Here is an 18098-nt window from a genome sequence, read left to right on the forward strand (position 1 = left end):
GGAACCCTGTGCCACGTATAGGCAGAAGATGAGGTGAATCATCACATAGTCCCTTTGGCCTTAAAAAAACCAAAACAGACTTGAGTGGTTTCTTCCCCCACAGACTTCATAGTTCCCCTCCCCAAATGATTCTTAGAGAAGACTGTGATCAGAACTGGCCAAACACGAAGTGTTTCTGTGACACAGACAGGCATTCCCAGTAACTGACTCACCACATTCAAGTCAAAGCTCTTCTCCACCCACTTCTTTGCTTCTTGGAATTCCTCCTCGAGTTCCATGATGTACAGAGTATCTAAGGCGTCTACTACCGTAGCTCCTCGAAGGCCTCCTGCATTGCAAACAGAACAGTGTGATGAAGCCCCATTCATGCAGGCTTCTTTAGCTCTAAATCAATCTGCAGGAGCTGGGACAGGCAGCAGCTTCCAGTCCCAACGCTGGGGATGTCTGGATAGGATCCAGACTGGCCACGGTCTAGGCTGACATCTTGTAACAGGACTAATGAGCTCTGCTACCCAAACTGGGTTGGACAGGCCCAATTTTCAAAGGCCTGACACTTCTGAAAAAAATACCCACACGGAATACCTCAAGGTCCAAACTTTAAGCCACCAGTCACGACTGCAGGCCTTGGCCTTGTTTTCCAGTTCCTGTCTCATCCAAAGTGGTTAGGCAATTCCACCCCTAATCTTTGTTCAGCTGTAAACCTAAACTCAGCCTCTTTCTAACTCAGTTACAAGCATTACCGTCTTCTAAGCGAAGGAAGAGAATTTAATTTTTATTGTGCAAGAGCATCTGAGACAGGACTTTGATCATTCTGTCCTGATGCAGCGTTTGTTATCTGGGGCACAAAGTATTTCTGCACCATGCCATGACCCAGGGTTTCCCACTACCAGCATACATACAATACACAGCCTCACCTGGCAGCAGAGAGACCAGAAATTAATCTCGATGAAACTTGAACAGAGAGGGGGTGACTCTGGGGACAGCTTCCTCCCTTTGGCTAACGAACAGCCCCTGTGAGCATGCTCACCATTCTCCAGCAGATGGCAATGGGACACATGCAGATGAAGAAAATGCCAACCAAGTACTTGGACCAACCATGTCATCCACATAAAAAAATTCAATGCCAAGCGTTGTCTTACGCAAATGGACTATAGGAGAACTTCCGGTGAGAGAGAATGACGTGGCATGCCATGCCAAGAAAACTATAAAGCGTGTGTAGACAACCAATGTTGTAGCAGTTGAGATGAATTGAAACTAGAAATGTCAACAACCCTGGGTTTGGAACTTCTCAGTACTGGAGTTTTATTTCTATTAGGGTTCCCTAGAATTATTCCTAGCACGGGAAAGCAAAGGGTACGAAGCACATCGTGACTCAAACCCCCTTGTGCTTAAATTTCAAAGGCCATCACTTTCCTGGGTTACTCAGCCAACACAAATCCTCACGTGGAGGATTCCTGTTTGGAATCATCATCAGTCTTCCCTCTGTGGATGTAACACTCCAGGGGCATAGGCGTGAAGCTGCCTCTATATTGCCGTCACCAAGCTGCACGTGCAGGCCCACACACACCCCCCCACGCTGCTCAGTTGCAGCCGCGTTCCTACCCACCACCCCCTGACAGTCAGACCTCGAAGAGTCTCTGGCAGCAAAGATGCTTGGATGAGGTTCAGGTTTTGTTTCTGCAAGAGAAACTGCTTGTACCAGTTCTGTCCCTATCATCTCCCTTTCCAGTGTAACCACAAAGACTCACACACTCTGCTTATGCCCAGGGGTTTTCCCGAGATATATTCCTATTTGGCTGAGGTCAGTTCCTTCTTCTCACTAACAGACTTTAAAATATTATCCCAGATTCCCCCAGCTTTCCCAGCCTTTTGTTGCATGCTCAGATTGGGTTGGCACTTTCGTAATACCTTCAGTGTTACATCAATTCTAGTTCTGCTTAAGAGAGGAAAACCCAGCTGGATGCACTGTCGAGGAACTACTGCAGGGGGGAGAGGAAGGCGAAGGTGAGTCATGTGTCATGAACCCTAAGACTTTGGTCTTTTCTTATTAATGGGAAAAAGCGACCGTGTCTGATGTACATCATACCCTCTCCCCAGAGGAGAAGTGCTCAGATCCACCGATTTCATGCAGGGCTCGTTTATGCTTTCAGCATTCCTCTCCCATAAGAAAGGCACCCTGCCTTATTTTGTTGATGTTACAAGATTGCAGTTTTGACACTTTTCAGCCAGTCAGCACATCATTGCTTTAATAAAAAGCCAACCAAGACTTTACTGCTCAACTACAGATTGCTGGCTTTCGGATGCTGTCTGCATCAAAAACAGGGGCTGTGGAAAAGGGATGAAGGCAGCAGAGACAGCCTCTAGAAATCCATTTATTCCTGCAGGCTTGTGAAATGATCATCTAACTGGAGCTATCTCCGAGAGTGCAATAGATGGAGTCAAACAGCCACTAGATCAACTGGTGGGTTCTAAAAAACAACTGAGCTGATGTTTGTATGGCATATTTTCCAAAAGCAGTGACCATGAAAAACAACATCATCGCAGCCAGAGCTGCTTTTATCAACCTTAATGATTCTTCAATATTAATGATTATGTGATTTTTATACACTTCCCTATTAGCAAGGAGAGACACACCAGCTCAGAGCAACACGGACGCAGGCAAAACATTTTAAAAAGAGAAAGAAGGGCGATGCCGCCTGAGGCACAGCCCATTACTGTGATATTCTGAGAGTAACACTAACAGGCTCAATTTAATTTGATGCTATAATCCACAAAGCCTTTCATAATCTGCAGAGAGACAATGAGAAAAGTTGGATTTGTTCAAACTAAACAGAGACAAAGAGACAATAAAGTTACCATTTTCTGGGATGATTAATTGAAGTGAAAAATATTGCTTGAATTTATGGAGCCTTTTATGTTTTCAGCAAGTAAGGCCTTTAAATACATGAAATGCATCGGGGATTAGGAACATGCTCGGATCTTCGCTAAAGCATAGCTCAGAGTTGCTTCGCTTTCCTCCCCTGTATTTGACAAAGTGGAGGGCAAACCTTGCTTCCCTGCTGGTTTGTCTTTGTGTCATTTTAAACGTTTGTTTTAAATATTCCCCTAAACAGTCTGTATCTGAAGAACCTCAGGCTGTGTGTTTTATACAAGGGTCTTGTTGATGTTTCCTTTCTTCTTCACCAGCTTTGAAGCAATTGCAAAATGCGTGGCTGCCTTTTTTTCCCGCAGCTAACAAAGTCTATCGCAATACCAAGAGCTACCGTGCCAGCTTCAGCCTTCTCATGAGAATGATAAAAAAGAACCTCCTTCCTCTCCACAACCATGCAGAGAGCAAAACAGGCATCAGGACTTCACTGCTGCGTCTCTGTCACGTGTCAGGACAGAGAGGACATCTCAGAAGGCCCCTGACACCCCTGTGCATGCTGGCATCTTACCTCTTCGCTACAGGAGCATCTTCAGTCCTTCCTCCTCAGACTTTGCTTCATCAGCCCACGACAGAGCTCGTGATACAACGTCCAACGGCTCTGATTATACTCAGCTGTCAAAAGATGGTGCTATACGTATCCTAGCACGTTTATTGCAATATATATGCACCCATTTATAAAGGTGGTGATATTTGCTTGACATGCTGCTTATTTTGAGAGATGTTAAAAAATAATCACCTTTCTAGATCTACACATTACAATGTGAGGGATATAATCAAAGGGGAAGCAGCTTCAAAAGGAAAAGGAATCAAAACCCACTCTGTCACTTCTGATTCTTACTGACACTCCCCTCTCTAAATTACTGGTTTCAGCCTCATTGTACTCTCTCTGAGGGAGTTTTAAAGTAGAAACCAAGAAACCCTCAAAATAAACCCTTCTGAAAGTACCCAGAAGTGGTAGCAATAACTTTTAAGCAGGACTCCATGCCTGAGATTCTACCTGTCTCCACAAATCTAAGGCCATGAAAAGCTCCCCCTGCCTGATCCTGCTGCAAAACTGGCTTGGAGAAGGGATACACCTCGCTGGGAGAGGCAAGGTCACTTTGCTGATGGCCAAAAAGGAAGGTGTGTCTATTAGACGCAGCTCTGGGATCCACACCAGCTCCTACGCTGCCCAGAAGCAGCTCATGGCCCTTCTGAACGGGAAAGAGGAAACCCTCCACTGGGACCAGTGGGAAGAACCGGGACCTCAGGCAGAAGGCAGAGATGCTTGTCTATGGGCATTTCTAACTGAAGGACTTAATGGCAGCTCTCGTGACAGCAAGAGGCAGGGGCTCTGCCTGGAGTTTCATCTGAGACAGAACAGCAGCACCCTAGAAGCAGCAGCTCATGGTAGCAATACAAAGGTTCATCTCTTCTTGAGCTGAAGGAGGGCCTGTACCACCCCGTCCCAAGCCACCAGTGTATTTGCTCTTTTGTGCATGAGAAGAATGGAGATATCCACGTAGGCAACAAGGCTGCTCTGTTCCTACTTCCACCCACCCAGAGGAACGAGCATCCACCCGGCTCGCTTGTGAACACTGCCACAGAAATCACTAACAAACGTTACATTAACTATCGTAACGCTTGTGAAAGGTGCTGAATGGAGCACTCCACGGAGAGGAGATGGCACTGTAAGCACGCCGTACCCCCGCAGCCTCAGTGGGAATGTGCTTTAATGCCAAGAACAAGATGCCAGGAACAAGACCATTCAAGCAATACCATCTCAGAAGGGCCTTCATGGGCATTCATTAATAGTAGTGCTATCTCTAAAAACCACAGATAAAGCCCATAGCAGCTTGTTCTGGCCTGGGGTAGATAATCTGAATAGAAGGGCTCATCCTCTTCTCCTGTCCCTGACTCGTCCCTGCTGCCTGCTAGCTTAGGGGTTTGTTACAGCCACTTGCAGCAGGAGTTTATAAGACAAAACACAATTCCAAAGGCTCATTAGGAGGTTTAACATGTGTTCACTGGGCCAGAAGGGGAACACTTTGGAAGATGCATGCCAATCCAACAACCAAAGAAACTAGCAGATACAAAAGCCTGCCAGGCTACTGCAGCACCAATCCAAACCTGGGAGGGGCAGCTCTCTCTGAACTTGCCACAAGAGCCCAGTGCAGAAGAACAGAGCTGCTGCCACCGCAGCCGGGGGCTCCTCTGACCCCAACACAAAGATCTGTACTGACTGGGAGCCCACAGACTATGGCCAGGAAGTGGCAGATGTGTGGTCCCGTTCACAAGCTGGACGAGGATTGTAAAGGGTGAAAAGCTCCCAGTCAGGCGAGTGGGGAACCTACAAGTAACAGACGGGGCCCCTGGCACACGCCCAAGATTCACCCATCTTCCCATGTCCCATGGCCCAGCTCTCCTTCAGCATCCCGGCAAGCCAGCGTGTGGAGGAGAAAAGGGAACAGCTTTCTTCCCAACGTATAGTTTAAAGGGAGGCCATGAGGGCTGATCAAAGGTGGAGAATATCTACCCTACCACCTGCCAAACATGTAAGGGCTAATTAAGGCTTGAAAAGCACTGCAAAGCACCAAGCAGGGACTAAGTATAAGTGTGGCAACAAGCACAACTGCTGCTGCATCTGTGAACTTCCTTTTAGCTACCCATTATCTGCAAATCAAACCCACTAATTTAGGCAGAAACAGGCCAATCAAACACACCAGCGTCAGGTACACAACAGAAACCGCACGTTTGATCATTAGTAGAGCAATAAGAGTTTACATCTGACTCGCTGAAGCTTTCATAAGGCCCCAGTTCCACATGTGAAATTCAACTGATGCGAACACGTTGCACCTGCTCACATTTACAACCCGGGTTTGCCTGGGAACAAGAAGGGATGGCCACAGGTTTTACCGGGCTGGACCATCGATCCAGGCATTGCTCACGCAGCACGGTTGAGCTCCCCAATTAGAAAGGGCCCAGGGGACAGGATTACATTTTTTAGGAAGTAAGATGATCTGTCGAGCAAAATGCATAGTCTTCACAGCAAAGAATTGTCTTTTCATCAGGAGACCATGACGTTATCCTGGGTTTAGCTCTCCTTCAGTCTCTGTGGGAGCTACACAGAACAGAAGGCAGTCACATCAAAGAAAGCCACAACTTTTCATACGGCTTCTTGCAGCCAAGGTCAAAACCTTCAGCTTGAAAGAACCTCTGCCTCCACCCTCTGCACCCTGCAGGCAGACAATAGCAAGCTGAGATGCACAGTACTGGGTAGATTTCTCTTAACAGCAACTCCATGACTGAGGAGTGAGCAGGGATGAAGGAAAGAACAAAAAGTAGGAAAGGAAAGGGAAGAGGGACAGAACTAGACGATGAAGAAAGAAAAATGAAAAACAAAGAGACTGCAGAGCACTTGCAAGAGCATCCAGGATATTTTCAATACGTTTCCTTGGCACCAGAAAATAGATCATGGTTTCTGCTGTGCTCAGAAAATGGTTTGTCTTCCCCTGCTCTGCTCCTGCTCCATCATTTCAAACTGCTAAAAGATTTCCTTGGTTATGGGCAACATAGCAGCCTTCTGGGCCGTGGAGCCTGAGCCTCAATGCCATCTTTTCAGCCTATCCAGCTGCCATCGAAACAAAGCCCTATCACGCTCCTTCCAGTGGGAACAGGGCTTGGGGTCTTGTCAGCTGCAAAGAATTGTCTTTTCATCAGGAGACCATGACGTTATCCTGGGTTTAGCTCTCCTTCAGTCTCTGTGGGAGCTACACAGAACAGAAGGCAGTCACATCAAAGAAAGCCACAACTTTTCATACGGCTTCTTGCAGCCAAGGTCAAAACCTTCAGCTTGAAAGAACCTCTGCCTCCACCCTCTGCACCCTGCAGGCAGACAATAGCAAGCTGAGATGCACAGTACTGGGTAGATTTCTCTTAACAGCAACTCCATGACTGAGGAGTGAGCAGGGATGAAGGAAAGAACAAAAAGTAGGAAAGGAAAGGGAAGAGGGACAGAACTAGACGATGAAGAAAGAAAAATGAAAAACAAAGAGACTGCAGAGCACTTGCAAGAGCATCCAGGATATTTTCAATACGTTTCCTTGGCACCAGAAAATAGATCATGGTTTCTGCTGTGCTCAGAAAATGGTTTGTCTTCCCCTGCTCTGCTCCTGCTCCATCATTTCAAACTGCTAAAAGATTTCCTTGGTTATGGGCAACATAGCAGCCTTCTGGGCCGTGGAGCCTGAGCCTCAATGCCATCTTTTCAGCCTATCCAGCTGCCATCGAAACAAAGCCCTATCACGCTCCTTCCAGTGGGAACAGGGCTTGGGGTCTTGTCAGCTGCTTTAATAAGGTGTCAGTGACTCACTGACAAGAGAAGAGACAATAGTTAGGCAACAGAGTGACTCACTGGTAACAAAGCACGAGTCGTTTACCTTCATCCTACCGCAGAGGGTTTATATTAAGTAGGGTGCAGAATAGCAGGCCCAAAGAGGACGGGACAGCCAGTACAGCTGCTTGCGTCTCAGGACCCCTTTCCAGAATCTCATAAAACAGCCTCGCGTGCTCACACAGGTGAACCAAGCCCTCGCTCTTCCTTCTGGCTTTTCCAGCTCCATTCCTGCAAAGTGCGACCAGCTCTCCTAACCTGATGGGTATCACTTTCCAGTTGTACTCCTGGGAATCAAAAGGCACCCTTTTGTCAAAATCAGGTTTGTGTTGGCTTTTTTTGGGGGGTGGTGTTGCTTTGTTTTGGATTTTTTTTTGTGTTGGAAGTTACTCAGGCTCTAGGAAGCAATTTTGGCCAAGATGAAACACCTCTTTGGGGTGAGGTATTTACAGGCTGGGGATCTACCTCTTCAAGTCCTTTTGCTACCAGACTTAGCACGCAGACCTGCACCCGCTTCTCCCAGGGGCTAAACAAGTGGCCTAACCCCAAGACATGTTCAGCCTCCATAGCTCAGCAAATGTGCGATTTTCTAGACACAGTGGAGCAGCTGTGATGGGAGGGACAGAGAGAGTCGCCTTCCCTCACTCCCCTCTTCCCAAAATAGCCAGCTTGGAGTATCACAGGCCAGATATGAGACTTGAAGGGCTCCCAGCTGCAATTCTGTCCCTTGAGAGTCTTTAGAAAAGCGTAAAAGTGATGCTTCAGCAAATGAGTAGCTAAGAGTGGGGTCTTTAATAACCCTCTTCCTCAGGAAGGAGAAATGCCTTTTACCAATGGCTTTGCCTCACTCCCCCAGCCGCTCTGTGTCTGGGGAGCCGCTAAGCACGATGGCTTGCAGGTGTGCAAAAACGCTGGCATTTTTGCAAAGCCAAAATGGCACATACATCACATGCAACGAGGCAGCCTCACTGTCTCCACTCTCACCAGCTTTGCTGTCTAGGTGCAAGGAATAATGATGCATTTCATGTGTGCCTAGATGCACTGCCTTTGCAATGCTGGAAATGGTGCAAGGATTCCCAAGCAGCAGGAGACCGAAAGTATCTTCACCAACTTTTCAACACTATCTCCCTGATGTCAAAGTTTAGCTCAAATAAAATTCTTCTTTGTGCCGTATCACCTGCATTTAGAGCCGCGTGCCCCTGCTGTTGCTATTATGCCGCTGTTATGAATTGTCTGTCACAGAGATGGATGGAAGCCCAAACTAACCTCACCAACACACCTATTCAGCAGGCAGTGCCAAAGCACTAGAGCAAAGAGGTTAAGGAATATTGTCTCTAATGTCGCAGAGACTAAGACCCAGGGGGCCTGGTCCTGCCATTTGGCAAACAATCCTTTATGAAGTTTCTCAGTGAACAGAAACAGAATCCTTCGTTTTCAACAAAGCCATTTAAAAAATCTGCACAGTAATGCATTGTGCCAATGATTAAAATGAACAGCACAAGTCATTAGGAAGCTATCATACTTAATCTTGCATATAGCAGGACTGCTTAAATGCTACAGAACAGAGCGTTTCAAATAGCTTTTTGCTAACTTTAATAACCAAGTTTACAATTGAAAGGCAAGAGTGAAAGGGGGAGGAATTTAGATCAGCGCAATGTAAACCTAGATCAAAAATGAAAGGTCTTGACTCCCACTGTTCTTATGTCAAATCATATTTGTCAAAACAAAAATTAGTGCTGAAATCTTGTTTGGAATAAAAATTAGGATGCCGTTTCTATGAAACATGATGAACTTGTTAACTGTTGAGGCACAAAAGACTCCAGTTGTTACTGGTTATTTATCTTCACCTCTTGGGGTGCAGGCGACGCAGGGCAAAACAAGAACTGAAAACACTGAGATCCCTTCTTCTGGTTATGCTGGTACTGAAGGCTTCAAAGGATTGAACCGGCTTTGATTAAAATCAGTGCCTTGTTAAAACAGGAGTTTGAAAAGCGACCATCTCCGAGTCTGCTTTTCTTGTTCTTTTTGGTTCTTTTTCTCATTGATAGTGCTTGGAGACCAGACTGAACTTTTGACATTTATCCAGAGATTTGTGCGAGAAGCCTGGGAGTTGGCTGAGACCACATCACCAGACAGCTTCTGGGTGGTGGCACACTGTCGAATTCTGCAGGAAATCTACACAGCTCAGGATTATCTTGGCAACAAAGTAAACTGTGAAAATCACTGCACAGTTTCTTGAAAAATCTGCTTTGCAGCGAAGATTTGCCAGTCCTCTCTGTGGAGTGCTCTGGGTCAGGCAGAACAAGTGGTTGGCAGCTTGGAACTCCTGAGATAGGATCTGGGTTTAGGCCAGAGCTCCCTGCCTGCTCTGGGCCTTAGTTCCTTCTGCCAGCACAAAAGCAGGAGATGCTTTTCTCCAAGATTAAAGAGAGTTTAAATGAAGATGATGTGCTGGTTAGAGAAGTAAAAAGATTTAACAATCCACATTCAGGGAAAGTGATACGGCATGCTGACCAAAGTTTTAGCCTGTTCTACGCAGTACCAGTTACAGCAAGACAAGAAACAAGAGTCAATAGACAGCAAGGCACACGCTACGCCTCTGACGCTAAGCAAACAGCCCCTTGTGTACTGGCCTGTTCCCCAGTCAGCTGCTGTCTCCCCATCTCTGTTATCACATCAGTTTATCCACCATCATCTGACCTGGCATTTCTGTCTCTGTTCATCCCAAGCACCTTGCACTAGCAGTTCATCTTCCCTATGGAAGGGTATTGCTGGCCATGCAGAAACACTCCCACCGGTTTATTTTTTTAATTTTTGCTTTCATAATTGTCCTAGCATGGAAATCTTGCACTAGGTATCAGTACTGGAAGGTGTAATCCAGTTCCAGAAGATACTCTCAAGTAGAAAGGCAATCTGCCCACATTACAAGTAGGATCAAGCCAGTTGCCAGTGATCTCTCGGACAGGGCTGGTACTATTTTTCAGCTGATATAAATGAAACAGAAAATGCAAATGAAACTAGCAAACAGGTTACAGCCCTTTTCAGGAAGAAAGAAAATATCTCTGTGAAGTCTTCACAATTGCCTCATTACAACCCGGTCCTTCAGCTGCCTGTGAACGGTACCCACACACTTGCAGGTGAAGCCTGCAAAGCCAACACTACCAGACCTGAGTTACAGCCTTCCCACTGTGTCTTTATTTATTGAGGTTTTTGTCTGTGAACCTGATAGCTGTAACACTGAGTAACTTTATTCCCTTTATTTAAGGTAAGCTAAACAAATTACATCTGAGCAACGAGGTAGCAGTAGAGAGAGATAAAGGGGACAAAAAAGTAGTCCAAGAATTAGAAAAGATCTATTTCTTTTCTTATCAGCCCATTCTCCTGCAGACTAAAAAAAAAAAAAAATCCATTAGCTTTTGAGCAACCTCATTTTTCTTTACTTTCCAAATAAACCAATGCACCTACACTTCAGGGACTTCATCAGAAAACACTTCGTATCCAAGGTTATTTTCCCATCTTCTTCTTATTAATCTCCCTCACTCTCTCCTCCAGATACTGGTCAAAAGGTCACACCCCAAACACCCTCCATCCCACGCGTGCTCCCCTGACGTACAGAGCAGGGGGCGACAACGCAGAAGAGCAGAACCCACCTCACAGAGACCCTGGCCTCCGGTGCAGCCATCGATGGCGAGCCGTGGGGCGAGACGCTGGGCACCGCCGAGGCTCCCAGCTCACTAACCGCACTAGTTCTCGTTGGCTTCAGATTCTGCATCTCCCTGGCAACTTGTCCTGCCCTGCAGCAGGTCAGCACAGGCAACAGATGTGGAGGGGGAGAGTGCCAAACCCCCCCAGATTCCAACAAACCAGCCTCCATCACCCCAAGACACAAACCACCCTTGATTTTACTTTATGTTGACATGCCATGCCTGATCTCTTCCACTTCATGATTCCCGATAGATTTAGCTCTGGTAGCTGACAGAGTGATGACCCTGCTTTGTAGGCTACCAACCGGCTACTAACCTCGTCAGCTACCAATTATCCAATCCCAGAGATGCTAATTTTTTTGGCAGTTCTGGAAGAAATACTTAGCGGATCCCTCAGAATGCCATGCATTTTACTAGATGCAGGGCATCAGTCACAACAACGCCGAGGCTACTGCCACTCTATAAGCTTCATACCTGAATCAACTCAAAACCTAGTCCTATACACTGTAGGGTGGATAACGTCACACTTGCCCCAATTAAGGAAAGGTCAAAGTGCTGATCATTCCCTGAAAAGATGCTTAGAAACAGGAGAGCAACTAATCCCAGAGCACGTGGCTTGGAAGAAGCAGAGCCCATGGTACATCAGACCGTGCAAAGAGACTAGAAGGTAACACCACCTTGAAAGAGCCATCTGCCTAACAAGGATAACCCACCTCCACCTGGAGGCAAGGCATTTTGAAGACTGGCATTACAGAGATCGCCCAAACATCTGGCCCACAAGATAGCTCGGTCTGTTTTTCGTTGTCAGCAGGAGTGATCTTCCGAGTTCACGGGAAGTGATAATGAATCACAGTTCCACCTGCACTACACCATGGGTGTTAGCATATGTGCTGCACAGTTTCTAGGTATATCTGGCATCGCAGAGAAGCATCTTGAAGTGTTGGCTTTTAGGTTGCTATGATCGAATTTAATACAGAATGTGTTCCAGCTGGGGAAGAAATAGCTTTTTTGGATTACAAACCACTCATGTTTTTCAAATATCAATTTCCCCTGAAGAATTAAGTCTATCATTCAAACTGAACTAGCAGTGGCAGCTCTCCCCTGAACAAGTGATGGGTGAGAGAGAGAAAGAGAGCTCATGCTCATTTAGGAATGTGGCAAAGTAGACTGTGTCTGGAGGAGATCAGGCTGGTGGGAGCAGGTTAGCAATATTCTTATTATGCACTGGGAAAAAAAGAAAAGAAAGGTGTTCAGCGTAAAAATGAATTGCTTGTCACAGTAACAGCCCTTCAGATAGTTACTTCCTTCTGTGGAACAGAAGAGAAGATATATGATAAGCACCGATTGCCAACTGACTCTTAAGTATTTAATACTTGGCAGCAGCTCCCCAGTTTAATCCTCTTTTCCCCAGTTTCTCCAACCATCTTTCATCATTTAGCGATCCTCCAACAACAGGCACTGTCCCGTCACTGCATGACTCCAAACCTCCTGGAGCTCAAATCAAACTTTCCATTTGAAAGTGTCATTGAGGAGGAAGCGGTTTGACTGAGCCTCAGGAACACAATCCTTGATACAGGAGAGAGACTGCAAATCCACTCTCCACGTGTATCCAATCCGTTTCCCATGACACACAGATTCTATTGCAGGCAGACTATGTCGGCTACGGAGAGCTCAGCGGAAAATTGAAAGCAATAATCGTTCAAATGCTCCTTCGGGAATGAGGTTTTCTCCTTTGTTTGGGCAACAAGGCTCAGATGTCAGTGAAGCAGAGGTGATTACTTCTGGCAAAGATCGGTAATTTGACAAGCAAGGAGTAATTCTGGGAGGGACAGTTCAAGAAGGTTAAGCAGAAGACAACAGCAGCAGTACTGGTGGGGCAAAATACTGCTGGTCTCTCCTCTTCTGGATGTTTGAAATTAATTTTAGACTAGTTAAAGGTAATCTGGTTATATACGATTTATTGCTTCTTCACATACCTCCTCGAGGACTTGCATCATTTAATGTGAGGGGTCCCAACAGACCTATTAAAACAAACACACACATCCTACCTGCAACTATTATCCATGGACTCCGAGAGATACAGGTAGCCCTTAATGAGCAGAGACTGCTAATTCATCTTAGAATTCAAATGAGAGACGCTTCGTTATAATAATCAGGAAGAAGGTGCCCTTCTGTCTTCCAAACACACTTCCCAAAAAGTGGCTGTGCCAGATGTGTTATGACAGCACAGGAGAGAGATGCAGCTCGTAACTCTAGACGGCATTTTTCCCTCAGCAGATAAGACACGCTCTGGAAGGGCTTTGCAGAACAGACAGTGCATTCTAGTTTGGGTTATAAAACTGCTCATCCCTGACGTGGTTTTATCTATAGTCCAGACAAGCAAACATCACCTCCCGTAGCGTGTTCACAGAAATGATCTGGTCCTTAACACAAGCCCAGGTATGAGAGCAGAATTCAGAGATACGGGAATGAAATTGCTCTTTGCCTCAAAATAAAGCCACTAGGATTAATTATGCTGTTCAGTATGCAACAGAATGGGAGGTGCTGGGCCTGGACACCTGCTATCAATCCACATAGCGCTAAGCACTCAGGTTACTGCTCACGAGCTGAGCTAAGGTCCCTAATAATCAACGATGAAAGAATCTAAATACATTTTATTTGTGAATGCAGTGGGTCAGGAGAATGCAAATGGTCCATTAGCATGTCTCAGCTGATGAGCAGGAACACATTAAGCCATGGTAACTCCATCACTTGGAACCATCTGTCCATATACTTCCTTTTCTCTCCTATATTGTTAAAGTCACACCAACAAGACCCTGGCTGAAAGACTCCAAATGCTCTCCAGTATGTTGCTTGACAGGATTAGATATCAAAATAATCTTAGCAAATTGGGAAAATAGTCTGAAATAACCAGAATGCAATTCAATAAGGACACACAACGTATTTCACCCTGAGGGAAGAACGATGAACCACGAAGCATAAGGAACAAATGGCCAGACAGCACTCGGCATAAAATGATACCAAGGCTACAGCAGATCACAAATTCAGCTGAAATCAACAATGTTGTAACGTTGCGAAAAGGAGCAAACCCCACCCCAAGGTGGGTAAATACCATGTCACATGCAAGACATGAGAGGGCTCTTGCACTTCACTCCACTGGCAAAGCCCCAGCCAGGACAGAGTCCACTTCAAGAAACGTTTGGCTCATCTTGGAGACTTCAGAGGGGAGCAACAGTACCAAGAAGGTGACCACAGAATGTGACCTACAATTAAAGCTGGAAAGGTCTGGACTTGCTCAGCCTCGAGGGGAAAAGATCGAAGGGAACTTGGCAACATCTTGCAAAGACACAGAGAGACGCTGCAAAGAATATGATGGTAAAACCATTCTCCACTTCCACGGGGAGAGGCCAAGAAGTCACAGCTTAACTTTCCGCGGGAGAGCAAGGTCAGACACCAGTACAAGCTTTAAAACTGTAAAGCACTGAAGCAGAATGCCTGTGGTGACTTTCCAACGTGGGGTAGCTTAGGGATGGCTTAAGAAGGGAGGGACTAAATGACCTCTCACTGTTCCATTTTTATTCTGCGATTACTCACTAAGATGAATGAGAATTGCAGGTCTCCAAAAAGCCTCATGAAGATGCCCCTTGGAGATGCACCAAAGTGATTCTGAGGGAAGGAAGTGCTACGTAAAATGCTCTCTGATGGCTCGATTCCCTGCAAACCCCCAAAGCTACCTTAGTGACAGAGTACATCACAGTTACAATTTTGGATGTACACAGAAGTCAGGAAATTAAAAATGCTGGTTCCCACAGCAACCAGGATGCAGCCTGCCAAGAGAGAAGGAATGTTCTAGCCTAGTCAAAAGGTGTTAATTTTAATGCCTGAAGGCGACTTCCACTTCCAGATGCCTGAAGAAGGCCTCGGTGAAGTCAAAGAAAGCTCTCTGCTCTCATGTACAGGAAAAACTTGATCCTCAGTTTCTCCATTCCTGAATTATCTGCTCTTGCTTGCAGAACACAGCACAGATCCGAGATTGGAAATTAAGATGCAAGACAGATAAATCAAGGCTGCTGTGAAGACCATCACCAGGAATGCTGTGATCTTTAGCATTCACATAATTTGTGCTTTCCCATCCTCCAGCTCTGTGAAGAAACAATATCCCTATATAATCGTGTGTTCAGATAAAAGCACTGTGGCGAGAAATAGGCGTAACTTAGGTGTTCTTAATTGCATGTTTGTATCGGAGCAAGGATATTATGGGTGTATTGAAATTGGTATGGAAATAACCTCTGCCTTTAGAACTTTCTCTTGAAACACCTTCGTTTTCCTGCACCAAGTTTCTTCTCCTTTTTTCTTTTGGGAGCTGCATATAAAGTGTGTTAGGGTGCAGTAGGGTTTTTGAGAATAAAACATCAGAAGAAGGATGAACAATTTTAGTAAGTCCAAAAAAATCCTCCCCGTTTTTCACACTGATGCCTCAAGCAAAGGCTAAGGGATTTTTCTTGAACTTCCAAAAAATTCTCTCTAGAGACAGGAACAATCCTGAGAGGCTAAAAGAGAGTATTTTTTTAAAGTATAAAGGTCTTCAAATGACAAATGCCTACCGCAATATTCTGAACACATAGATCCAACCTTGAAACTAGTGACAAATCTGAAAGTTGACGTCCTATGGGATGACGTTAAACCTACTGATTAAGTGAGATAAGAGACTTCTCTCATCCCAAAAGGCAGCAGAGATAAAAAAAAAAATATTGGAAACAAGTACCTGGAGAAATAGAAGAAAAGGAAATTCTGTAGCAGGAGCCATTTGAAATGCGATCTCCTGAAGGCGAATAGAGAAATGTCAAAATCTAACACTAATCCAGATGAATATCCAATGAGATACATAATGAAGGTGGCAAGAAACTTCAGCAGCAGCACAGAAAAAGATACGATAAAGCAGTTAAGTTCTAAATGTGAAATCTAACACAGCAAAGCCAGTTCTGAACCTGCCTAATCTCCTCAGAAGTTTCAAGAGTGGAAAAGGAGTGAATAAAAACAAAGAAGATAAGTGGGGGGTTTTTGCTACACAGTTTATAGCTACCCATCTCCTCTGAATAAACAAAGAAAAGCTAAATACAGAGGGATAAAGATAAGAAAACCAGAAGTCTCAAGGTATTTCCAACATAAAAAGGCATGGCTAAAAGTACATCTTTTAAATATTCTTAACTGGCTCTGCTTTTTTATGTAGTTTCTGGTAGTGCATGTCAGCAGGTGGGTTTGCGTCTGCAGCAGAAATTATGTAAAGCATCTGGTTGCAAATGCTGGCTAGAAGACAAACAGCCCTCAGCATTTCTGAAGGATATATTCTGACCAAAGCAGAGCTATCTGTGTAGTTAGGAGCTTCAAGTCCAGTATTCAACTCCGTACACTCTGTGTTATTATCAAGTCAACACAGAGGGGTGCCATTAAGATCCTTGGAGTGGATGCTGGATGTTAGTTAAAGCCAGTTGGAAGTGCCAAACCTCCAACTCAGCTTTTGCTGTGGAGTTGCCACCAACGCCTCCGTAATCCAGAGAAGAATTGGTGAGCAGTCCAACTACACCCACTCTCAGTTGGCTGCCTTTTAATCACACGCTCAATATCTCTGAAGATTAGACAATTATTTCCGCATAATTAGTGTCCGGAATGAGGCACAAACAACATCCATAACGGGGTGGTTAAAAAAAAAAAGGGCAAAAAAAAAGCAAAAAAAGCTTTAAGACAAGCTCACTGAATTTTGAAATACAGCCCCCAGAGTCTGAAAAAAGGAAAAAAAAATAGTTACAGCCTGGATTGTTCCCCTGTCTACATGGTAACGGGGCTGCTCACGCGTGGCTTGCTTCCTCCACACCGGTCTACGTTCTACTCCTCAGCATCCTGAAAAGAGGTCCCAAAGAACACTCTCTAGTCACAACATCTCAACACAATTTTCTTTCTTTTTCTACTTTCATTTGCTACTTTAATGGCTGTTTTTTCTAATTTTTTTTTTGTTTCCTTCTTCTCCATTTTGCTGTGCAAAGCAGTTCTGACAAATCCCAAGACACTCTCCTACTTTTAGGCCTCATTAAACTCAAAACTCTGTTCAGGGTCAATGGAAAGTTCATGAAACTCGTGAGGAAGCCTAGGATGATTAATGGTTTTACACTGAGATAATGTGAAGTTTGCCCAGTTTCCTGCTAAAGACAGGCCCAGTCCAAACCCTTGCTGTCCAATCTTTGCAGCTGTCCTCGGGCTGAACACAGACAAACACTGGAGCGCGCATCTGTGCTTTGCATCTTAGGCCAAGGCTGTTCTCCGCTGAATTTTCTGAGTTTGATTTTTGTTTGCGAAGATGTAAATCTCAGCTGAGGGGAGATGAATCTATTTGGTTCAAATAACATTTTTTTCAAGAATTGCTGCCACAACAGAGCTTATCAGGTCTAGCTCAGCCCCAGAATACGGGCTTTGATAGCAAAGGTGTTTGAAGAAGGCCCTAGGCCACTACATGTGACATTAATAGGGTTTTTGTGTTTAAAGTTTTTTAAATGAGCCACTGTAATAAGCTTAAATCTCTCTGTGTGAGGTTTAGGGTTCAGTGGAGCCCTGATGTTTGAGCTAATGCTTGAAACAGCACATTTGAAGGAAGCCACCATTCTCAGCATGACCCAAGGTGAGAGCAGAGCGGGAGCGACCTCCTGCAGTATTAATGACAACCTTGGTGTCTGGAAGGAGTGCTCTTTGGCAGGTGGAAAGCAAGGGAAAAAAAGAAAAACCTGTAACAGGGATAAATGTCAGCTCTAACATGAATCATGCAACCAATCTCCAACAAGCTTGATATTTGGAGGATATCCTGAAAAACCTGCTGACAGGAAATAAAGTTTGCTGCTACAGATTTCAGTGACAGCAAAAGCCAACATCAACTCAGAATGCCCTTCCTGAAAATAATACTCAACTGGGTAACAGTTTTTATACATTAAAAAAAAAAAAAAAAAAAAAGATGATGATGCCAGGGAGCAAGAGTGTTCCAGCAACATCTTCATTACAATATATTTTTCTCTGTAAAGAGCCCATGGAGTCAACCATGTAATGCCAT

General features: G+C 45.0%; 1 protein-coding gene across 1 annotated transcript in view; it reads right to left on the minus strand.

Annotated features, from left to right (window-relative positions):
• The window catches only part of MAN1C1 (mannosidase alpha class 1C member 1), a 44795-nt gene that overhangs the window by 21419 nt on the left and 5278 nt on the right, over window positions 1–18098 (minus strand). The window contains exon 2 of the mRNA XM_009648489.2: window positions 213–328. Within this exon, the coding sequence (XP_009646784.1) occupies window positions 213–328 (116 nt within the window). The remainder of the gene's footprint in view (window positions 1–212; window positions 329–18098) is intronic.

The sequence above is a fragment of the Egretta garzetta genome, unplaced genomic scaffold, assembly GCF_000687185.1.
Source record: "Egretta garzetta isolate BGI_Z169 unplaced genomic scaffold, ASM68718v1 scaffold101, whole genome shotgun sequence".
In the NCBI taxonomy this organism is placed as follows: Eukaryota; Metazoa; Chordata; class Aves; order Pelecaniformes; family Ardeidae; genus Egretta; species Egretta garzetta.